The sequence below is a fragment of the Guillardia theta genome, assembly GCF_000315625.1.
Source record: "Guillardia theta CCMP2712 unplaced genomic scaffold GUITHscaffold_34, whole genome shotgun sequence".
NCBI lineage: Eukaryota > Cryptophyceae > Pyrenomonadales > Geminigeraceae > Guillardia > Guillardia theta.
Window position 1 is genome coordinate 277,651 of NW_005434640.1, and position 9,405 is coordinate 287,055.

At 54.9% G+C, this 9,405-nt stretch overlaps 3 protein-coding genes across 3 annotated transcripts; 1 reads left to right on the forward strand and 2 right to left on the reverse strand.

Moving 5' to 3' along the window:
• Positions 1 to 256: 256 nt before the first annotated feature.
• GUITHDRAFT_138827 (hypothetical protein) lies at positions 257 to 4,197 on the reverse strand (the record flags this gene model as incomplete). Its single annotated transcript, XM_005832528.1, has 9 exons — positions 257 to 421; positions 530 to 592; positions 727 to 784; positions 905 to 1,005; positions 1,213 to 1,350; positions 1,408 to 1,437; positions 1,523 to 1,552; positions 1,605 to 4,126; positions 4,179 to 4,197. The coding sequence occupies 9 exons, from the start codon at positions 4,195 to 4,197 to the stop codon at positions 257 to 259; spliced, it is 3,126 nt and encodes a 1,041-aa protein (XP_005832585.1).
• A 1,638-nt stretch (positions 4,198 to 5,835) lies between these two features.
• On the forward strand, positions 5,836 to 7,105 carry GUITHDRAFT_152646 (hypothetical protein). Its single transcript, XM_005832529.1, has 10 exons — positions 5,836 to 5,905; positions 5,953 to 6,005; positions 6,051 to 6,096; positions 6,147 to 6,183; positions 6,229 to 6,298; positions 6,351 to 6,447; positions 6,582 to 6,622; positions 6,668 to 6,725; positions 6,781 to 6,842; positions 6,892 to 7,105. The coding sequence occupies exons 1-10, from the start codon at positions 5,894 to 5,896 to the stop codon at positions 6,929 to 6,931; spliced, it is 516 nt and encodes a 171-aa protein (XP_005832586.1). The 5' UTR covers positions 5,836 to 5,893; the 3' UTR covers positions 6,932 to 7,105.
• Positions 7,106 to 7,137: 32 nt separating this feature from the next.
• GUITHDRAFT_138828 (hypothetical protein) lies at positions 7,138 to 8,820 on the reverse strand (the record flags this gene model as incomplete). The annotated part of the gene is made up of 4 exons (XM_005832530.1): positions 7,138 to 7,922; positions 7,949 to 7,989; positions 8,039 to 8,085; positions 8,251 to 8,820. The coding sequence occupies 4 exons, from the start codon at positions 8,818 to 8,820 to the stop codon at positions 7,138 to 7,140; spliced, it is 1,443 nt and encodes a 480-aa protein (XP_005832587.1).
• Between the last annotated feature and the right edge of the window lie 585 nt (positions 8,821 to 9,405).

Below are 9,405 nucleotides of genomic sequence, written 5' to 3' on the forward strand. Positions count from 1 at the left end.
AGATGTGCATGCTGGTGCAGGTCATTACAGAAGCTGCTTGTGTTGCGATTGTCTGGTTCATCTCCCTACATGAAGCTGCCTGCGATGTGCATAATGGTTCAACTCATTACCTGAAGCTGCTCGTGACGTGCATGCAGGTTCAGCTCATTGCATGTATCTGCTTGTGATGTGCAGGCTGGGTCAACTCATTACGAGATCCTGCTTGCGATGTGCAGGCCTGGTTTGCGAGCATGTCCCATGTTCAGGCAGCATCCATTCAGGCCAAGGTCCAAAGGCCTGAGGTTATGGACCTCAGACGGTCTCCCTCCTGCCGCATGCAATTTGCGCTCAACATGTTCTGCGCAGGAATCAAATGAGAGTACTCCCTCGTTTTAGAATAGGGGCTAAAGACCCAGTCTGACAACCATCGCGGAAGCGACCCCTGCACCCGAGGCGGAGGAGACGAGACGGGCGAAGGGGGAGAGGGAGAGGGGGAAGAGGAGGGGCAGGAAACGTCTTAAAAGCGGACGGGGAAAAATTGAAATCTTACGTGTATGACAGCAGAAGCTATCAGTTGGTCTTTCGGACTTCCTTCTCCTTGAACCATCACAACCTGCAGACACTGTATTCAGATCCCCCCTCCTCCTTCTCCTCTTGTACTGCCTCCCCTCCTCCTCCTCCTCTCACTCCCCTCCTTCCTCCCTCTCCTCTCCTCCCTCTCCCCCACATCCGCCTCCTCCTCCTCACTTGCAAGACTTGTTCTTTTTCGAGGCAACCAAACGACATCGCTGGCTCGCCTGACCAGCTGCATCCTCAGTCAGCAGCTAGAAGGGGTAAGGAGATTGAGGAGGAGGAGGAGGAGGAGGAGGAGGAGGAGGAGGAGGAGGAGGAGGAGGAGAGGAGGAAGACAAGGGAAAGAGTCGACCTCAGGATGGGTCCAGTGTTCCTGCATAAACCAGTCTTCCTGGCTCCTTTTTGGCCCGCGGATATGATGATGTAGAAGGAGGCGCTAGCAGCAGCAGCGTTCTGAGGAAGAGGATCAGGCGGGAAAAGGAAGACGAACAGGAGGAGGAGGAGGAGGAGGAGGAGGAGGAGGAGGAGAAGGAGGATACAAGAGGGGAAAGGTGCAGGAGGGGATGGGTGTTGTTGGAACGACAGGGTCAATGTGGGAGAAGAAGAAATCGATCCCCCAACGACGAGGACGAGGAGGGAGGGACAGAAGTCAAGGGGGACCTTGTTGAACATGAAGTTGGAAGCGTTCTTGACAGAGATATCCAGCAAGAAGCTGCTGCTGCTGCTGCTGCTGCTGCTCTTTCCTTTGGTCTGTTCAGATTCTGCTCCTTTCTTCTTCCACCGAAACTCCATCACAACCTGCTAAGGGTGAGGTTGCCCGGCACTCTAAACTCCCTCCCAAAATCGTCTGCTCACCGACACTAACTTGCTCTTCACTGTTGATTGCTGCGAAGATACTCGTCATGGTATGGTAGTTCATATTGTTACAATTGAAACAACAACTACAATCATCATCCATGACAATCACTACCACCACCACCACCACCATCTCCATCATCATCTACTCCATCATCAACATCAACATCAACATCATCAACAACAACCCCATCTACCTGATTTGGCGTTTGAACAGCAAACAACTGCACAGTCTCCACCATCCTGTACTCCTCTTCCTCCTCCTCCTCAATCTCCTTCATCCCGCGCTTGACAGGTGTTTCCCCCTCCTTCAGCATCTTCCCTCTCTCCATCCCCCTCTCCGTCAGCATCTCAGGCAGGGACCTCTCCGTGCACAGCGCAGAGCTCGCGTCCTCAGCCTCAATCTCTTGCTCCTCTTCCGCAACAGAGGACCAGAGCTTGCGCATCGTGATCAAGTAGCTGTCTGCGCTCCTCCCTTCTCCCTCCTCCCCGACTACCTGCTCCTCCACCTTGCTTAGAGCAAAGTCCGGGTCTCCCCAGGCCCTGCTGGGGCTCCACATGATGGGCAGGAGGGGGTCGATGCCCATGTGGTCCTTGAGGTGATGAGGGTCCGGCGGGGATGTGGGAGTCTGGAGGCTGCGATACTGATCACGACCCTGTCCTCCGTCATGGCTCCTCCCTCCCTCCTTCTGTTGTTCCTCTTTCTCCTCCTCCTCCTCCTCCTCCTCCTCCTCTTTCTCTTGCTCCTCCTTCTCTTGCTCCTCCTCGCGTCCTTGATCGTGCAACAGCTTCCCCACCCTTGCCAAGTCTGTCGCTGCATGGAGAGCCTCGTCGCTCTCACGGGGGATTCGGATATCCTCGCCTCCTGCTCGCTCATCGACGTGGTCAACAGTCGTGCGACGGTGGCGCTTGACTTCACTCATGGATCCTCCTTGAGGAGTCTCATTGCCACGAGCTTGATCGCTGAAGTCCTGCTCCTGCTCCTGCTCCTGCTCTTCCTCCTGCTCTTCCTCCTGAACTGTCTCTTTCGAGATGTCAGTCTTGCCGTCATGATAGCCATCAGCAACATCGTCCTCGTCCTCCTTCTCTCTCTTTTCCTTGACTCCATTCATCTTCACAGGTCCCTGCGCCGGCGACGATGCGACAAGGTCATTCCATAAGTCCTCGATGCTTGCATTTCCCACCTCCTGCTCCTGCTCCTGCTCCTGCTCCTGCTCCTGCTCCTGCTCCTGCTCCTGCTCCTGCTCCTGCTCTCGCTCCACATTTCCGTTGCTATTTCCTGCATCATCCTCTTCTCGTCTCCCTCGCTCCTCCCCCTCCTCCTCCTCCCCTTCCCCCATCATCCGCGGGATCACGTTCGTGTGCCTCTTAGGCTTCCACTTCTCCCCCCCTGTCTCCTCCTTCTGTTCAGCTGCCTCTTCCGGGTAGAATGTGCGGAACTGGTTGTTGTTCAGATCTATCCTCACATTCTTGCGCTGCTTCTCCTCAATCTCCCTTATCTGAGTCTCCACAGACGCACTTCTCCCTCCTCGCCCGAACAGGTTCAACACAGGGCTCGGCGTCTGCCCGAACTGCGTTTGGAAGGAAGCAGTGGAAGCAGTCGGAAGACTCGACCAGCTACCTCCAACTCCGCGTCCTACTCCTGGCTCCCTGCCCTTCTCCTCCTCACTCCAGAGCCCGCTCGCCATCTCGAGCATGCTCTGCGGTCTGTCCGGCAGCTGCTGTTGGAGGGGCTGCGGAAAGAGCTTGTCCAGGAAGGCAGGACGAGGAAGGGAGGTATTCAGAGGGCTCGGCGTCTCGTGGCGAATGCGCAGGACCTCAGGAGAAAGACTCATCCTCTCGAACTCCGCCCGCATCTCCTTCACCGACTTCTTGCCTTGCTCCCACTTGCTTTCCTCCTGCATCAGCTGCTGCTGCTGCTGCTGCTGCTGCTCCTGCGTGTGAAGCACGTCAAACTTCTCTGAAGTGAAGCTGCGGTCCAAGCTGAAACTTTTCTTCGTCTCCTCCACTCGGCCTCGGTTGGCTTTGCCCAGGTCCTGGGCCTCTTGAGTATGGCGAGAGAAGTTTGACAGGACGAGGGAGTTTTCCTCCCATGGCAGCTTCGTCGGCGCCTCGTCCTCTGTTCGCTGGTCCTCTTCTTCATCGTCTGATGACATCGGCATTGCCTTGACTTCGATCTGCTTGTTGAGATGTAGCCTCAATGTCTCCGCCCGTTCGCCCTCCTTCCTCCTAGATTCTGCTTCCGTATCAACTTGTTCTCTCTCGCCTATATCTTGCTCTCGCTCTTGCTCTTGCTCTTGGCCTTGCACTTGCTCTGGCTCTGCCTGCTTCTCTTCTCTTTGGTGTTCTTCCTCTTGCAGATTCTCTTCCTCTTCCTCTTTATCGTTGCTTCCAAGTGCTCTTTCTCGCTCTTCCTCCTCCTCTACCTCTTGCTGATTGTTTATCTCGCCGACAGGCGAGGATTGATGCTGACTCAGCGACTCTGTAGTATAAGAAACCCAACCCTTCAGGCAGTCAGAACTGATCCTCCTCGACGAGGAGACGAGTAGATCGGCTCTTTCCCAGCTCTGCAAGCATGCAACTTGCCTCTCTCGCGAGGAGGACAATGCTTCACACAGGCCCAAGAACGATCTCCTCAACACCCTGAGATTCAGTTTGATCAGAAGCTCCACGGACTTGTCGGCAAAATTCGTCCTTGTTGCGGTTTGTGGGCTCAAGACTGCCAGCAGCACATGAGCATGCTATCGGGCCCTGCCATCTCCTCCTCTCACCTCGGTCCAGCACTTTCATAGTCTCGCCGGGGATAGCTGGGTGGGGATAGCAGAGGATCGCATCATTCGCGTTGGCACGGTTTCAGCATGCGCGGCGACATCACATAGCCTCGGCATCCATTCCTTCGGTCAATCTTCTTGCTCTGAGCTCACCTGATGATCCTGTCATGAACCAAACAACATCCCGTCCATCTCAACTCTGACACTTGAAAGTCTTTAGTTCCTCTCAGCATGTGGTACTGTAGTTTTCGAATCTAACAGACGCCTGAACGACTGCCTGCTCCTCCCTTGCTCCATCATCGATCTTTCAATTCTCTTGGCGATCTTGGAAGTACCAGGATCTCCTACTCTGCATTCTCATCCCTTCAGGTAAGATGTGTCTCATCGATTTCATTCTGATCTCTCCGCCTATCACCATGACTACGGGACCCGCACCAAAGTTCCTCCGTTCCCCACCTTCTTCCTTCTCCCCTCTGCGCTCACCATGACGTGTCTACCACGACTTGAGACAACCTCGCCGCTCCTCCGCTCCTCTCCTCCTCGCTTCTACTCCCGTCATATCAGTATCAACTTGACTTCATTTCCGCCCTCCCCACAGAACCCCCCACCCCTTCCTTGGGCCCCACCCACCCCAAGCCACCATCCACCGACCCCTCAGGGGCGCCGGAACTGCCATAATCGCAACCTACCCACCCCCGGGAATGACCACCCCATATCCTCGTATTCATCACCCCCCTGACGACCCTATGTTCACGGACATCATAGCCCATTTCAAGTACAACTTTTAATGTACCCAATCATATCCACCCATTTCCCACCCCACCCCTACACAACCCACCCACGACCCTCCCAGTCTACAAGTCATTTCTCACGGGTGACTACACCACCCCTTGGTGCTTCGGCCCCCGCCGACGGTTACAACCGCCTGTTCAGTTGTGCCCAGGGATCACTGAGGCCGGGACCGGCGCTGGGCCGTCAGTGATGCATGCCCGGGGGGCCGGCCCGCCGGGCCGGGGGCGGGGGGCTTCCGATTCATCTGATAGCTTCTTTACTCAAAGTTAAGTTAAATAGATAGCTAGTTAAACAGTCACCGGACGCGAGCCTATAGATCACTCGGATCTAACTAGTCACTTGAAGCCGCTGGACCGTCTGAAGGCCCCCGACAGCGAACGGGACTCGTGCTGATTTTAACTTAACTTTGAGTAAACGAGCATCTGGGCGTGTCACGGTCACCGGGGCCCGGGGGCTCACCGTGACCGCAGTCACGGCGGCGGCGGCCCGGCGTCGGACCGCCGGCGCCGGTCCGACGATCGGACGGCACTGCGGCACAAGCCGGCCCTCACTGAGCGGCCGCGCCCACTGGCCGGAGGCCCGGCCCGGCGGCCGGTCACCGGGTTGTTGGGGAGGGGTCATAGCTCTTGATGGGGTACAACGGCACGGGGCGCAATGGACAGGAAAGGGATAGAGGGGAAGGGAGGGGGGGAGGGGGCGATGAGAGAAGAGGACGAGAGCTTGAGTAAGAGATAAAGTGAGGGGGAGGGGGGGAGGGGGGGAGGTCGTATATTTTGACCACAACTCCGTTGAGTACAATGTGAGTGGTAAATGCCCTCTCGGATGATTGTTCCTGCAGTTGACATAGCAGGATGAAAGCTATCCTCTTCGTTTGCCTCGTTTGCTGCTCGATCCAGGCCGCAGCCTCGGCTCATTTCGCACATATGATCCTCCAGGTGACCTCACCTGATCAAATCTGAACAATGATGCGAGCATGGTGCAGAAGCAGAGTCTCGGCACTCACAGCAAGGCATGCAGCTACGTCGCTCAATCCAGGTCTACCCTGCTTCATCTCACTTGGACTGACTCTGTCTTGGGTAGAGGGCTGGCTTTCGTCGCTTCCGACAAGCAGGATGAAGGATCGAAGGTACGAGCACCTCACGACGAATACACTGATGTCTGACCCTCTTCTTGCAGCTCTCAACGAGAGAGAAAGTCGAGAACTACCTGAAAGGTGCGAAGTCGATGCTGTTGACGATGCGTGAGTAGCTCATGACAGAGAGGGGGATATCTTGGATGGAGATACCCAAGGCTCTTGTTTTGTACGAGCTGACGTCTGCTGGGATCATGTACGGTCCCTCTCCCCAACAAGATGAGAGGATTGAAAATTCGCTCCTCCAGGATGGCGATCTGGGGGATTTGCTATGCATTCCAACCGATGCAGAGAGGGATCATGATGACAAAAGCGCTCAAGCCTGGAGCTTACGAGAAAGCGATTGTATTTCCTCCCTCCCTCTCCCTCCTCCTCCCTGCTGTGATCCTGACAACCCCGGTTCCCCCCATGCTCGCTCCCGTACATTTTCTTCGCCCTCGCGTCATTTTCCATCAATCTATTGAATGCATTGACGACAGGCGGCCGGCAAGAAGATAACAGGAAAAGAGCAGGCTGTACGGTAAAGGAATGCAAGGCAACTATGACATGCTGAAGTCACATTCAGAGCGGTCACAGCCTATGCTGAAGGACTTTTGATCCGATCAGCTTTCAAGCCTTTGATCGTGAGTTTGGCAGTTGACAGACGAACTGGACCGCTAATCATGTCCTTCGTGATAGATTCCAGCCAAGCTGTTTCTTACGTGGAAGTTTCAACAAGCAGTGAACTACTTCACAAAGACGTGAGAAATCGAGGAGAAAGTAGATCGATGTTGATGCGCTTCATCGCAGATTGAAGAAAGATTCGACGCTGGTGAAGAAAGCTAGTTGACAGCATTGGAGCTGAAAACAGCCTTCTGCTCAAGGCTGAACGAAACAAACAGATCGTCCGTCTTCGTCGAAGATTTTGTCGAAACGATCCCTCCTCATAGGAATTTCTTGACGAATTTACTTACCTGTACATGCCCTTGAATTGCTTTGTTCTAATCAACAAGACTCACAAGCGACTCCGTGAAATGCGCCAGCAGAAGAGTTTTCTCATGATAAGATCGCATCCTTCCTGTCAACTCCCATGACATTTGTTATGGAGATTGGAGGCCAGGCATGCTCGGAAAGAGGAAGAGAAGAAGAGCTCGATATCATCTCCTGGCCAATCCCCAAGGAATAGAGCCCGAGCTCAGGCTTCAAGCTCATGGTGATGGGGTTCGAGTCTGCCCGTTCACTGCCCAGCTGAAACGATCTCTCGTGCTCTATCGTTCGCTCCAGATCTTGTTCCGAACGGAACGCCTCCTGCACCATGCCGGGTACGTAGGGCTCAACACGACCATGCAGCTCCTTCCTGATGAACTCCTTCACGTTGCTCATGATCTCGCTGCTCTCTGTAGTTGTCGTCTCGTCGTGCGCTAAGGAGGGTTGCGCTGTCTGCATCCCAGGGTCGCGGTCGTCGTGTACCATGTAGCTTCCCTGAGTCTCGGAGAGGGAGGAGGCTGACAGAGAGAAGCCGTTGGTCATGCCCGATGAGGCGAGGGGATGGTTCCATGCTGACTTCGAGTTCATCCACGTTAACTGCGAGTCGTCGAGTCGTCGAGGGAGCAGGAAATCCTCGCTAGTGTTCCAACCTCTGTTCCTCAGGATCTGCGACAGGATCAATGCACGAACCAGCTTCCTTTCTTCCATAGTCCTAAACCCTCCTGCTCCTGCTCCTGCTCCTGCTCCTGCTCCTGCTCCTGCTCCTGCTCCTGCTCCTGCTCCTGCTCCTGCTCCTGCTCCTGCTCCTGCTCTTACTTCCGTACCTTTGATTGCTTCACGTCCCTCTTCCAGTGCTGGAAGCAAGTCGAGAGGGTCTGACGACACGACTTGGAGTAGATAGTGTCTTCGCAAGCCTCCAACCTGACGTTTACTTGACTCAGAACTTGTCGACACACGTCTGTAAGCTCACCTCAGCTGGTTGAGGTAGAAAGATCTCCACTGATTGAAGACTTTGATCTGCGCCATCGAATCACAAGAATTCATCCCTCCTCCAGCCTCCCTCCCGCTTCCTTCCCTAGCTCCTTCGTTGCTCCATCGCTCTTCGCTCACTCTCTTCCTCGCTCCCTCTCTTCCTCCACCCTCTCCTTCCTCGCTTCTCCCTCATTCTCTGTGAAGGCTTACCCTCTTCAAGTGCTTGCAGCCGAACAACTCTTGCGAGCTGCATAACTCCCACGTCTCCTTCTTCTCCATCTCCTCCTGCACTTGGCGGTAGAGGCGTATCAGGAGCGAATGCGCACGGTTGTGCATGGAGCGAAATCTGTTGCCCTGCTGCTGGTCAAACTGCCTGTAGTGAGAGTGAGACTCTGAGAGGATCCTCTTCCACTCCAGGAAGTCCTCCAGGGAGTCTTGCAGGTGCGAGAACGAGAGCGACATGCCGGCCAGCACGTTCGCCGCGCGATCATCGTCCACGAGCTCGGAGAAGTGAAGGCCAGCTGTGAAGCGCAAGTTGTCGTATCCCCTGGACAGGTCGACCTGGTTGCTCGTCTCCGTCGTCCTCTTGAGCAGGTCGTAGGCAGCGTCTCTCTCGCGCTCGAGCAGCGCGACCCTCCCTTCCAGGCTGAGGATGAGGTTGTTGAAGGGAACCAGCTCTCCCTCGACGAAGTCTATGGCCTTAGAGCAAAGCTCTCGTCTCAGACGCACCTGCTGCCCTCGAGCAATGTCGTCGGCGTCCAGCATGCGGCTAGTCTTCATCGCATCCTCGAGATGTTGCTTGCGCCCTCACACACACTCTGCAGGAATCGTGAGAGAATGCTCAAAAGTTGAGATGAGATGAGATGAGTGAGATGAGATGAGATGAGATTGAGATTGAGATTGAGATGGATTGGGATGGGATGGGATAAGATTGAGATTGGGATGAGATGGGATGGGATTTGATGAGATGAGATGAGATGAGATGAGATGTGATTGAGATGAGATGAGATGAGATGGGATGTGATGGGATGGGATGGGATAGGCACATCTCGACATTTCTCACATCTCTAACAGCTTCCTCTCTTCCTCTTCTCTTCTCTTCTCTTCTCTTCTCTTCCTCTCTCCTTCCTCCTCCTTAGCGCTACTGTTAGCTCCTCCTACTGGCCGCCCCCGGCCCTCAGCCCGGCCCTCCTTGCATTTGAAATGGTTGGGGAGGAGGGGGGCAAATGCAACGAAGGCGACGGATGAGCGATGGAGGATAGGAAGAGAAGAATGCCGAAGATGTTGTCAAGGAGATGGTTGAAGGAGGGAGGGAGATGGGAGGGTAGAGGAGGGAGGGTAGAGGAGAAGTGTAGAGGAGGGAGG

What these genes read in the sequence shown, in the direction of transcription:
- GUITHDRAFT_152646 (XM_005832529.1), top strand. An exon ending in GAGCTTACGAGAAAGCGATT is followed by an intron (nt 6,448 to 6,581) that starts GTATTTCCTCCC and finishes CATTGACGACAG; the next exon opens with GCGGCCGGCAAGAAGATAAC. An exon ending in GGAAAAGAGCAGGCTGTACG is followed by an intron (nt 6,623 to 6,667) that starts GTAAAGGAATGC and finishes AGTCACATTCAG; the next exon opens with AGCGGTCACAGCCTATGCTG.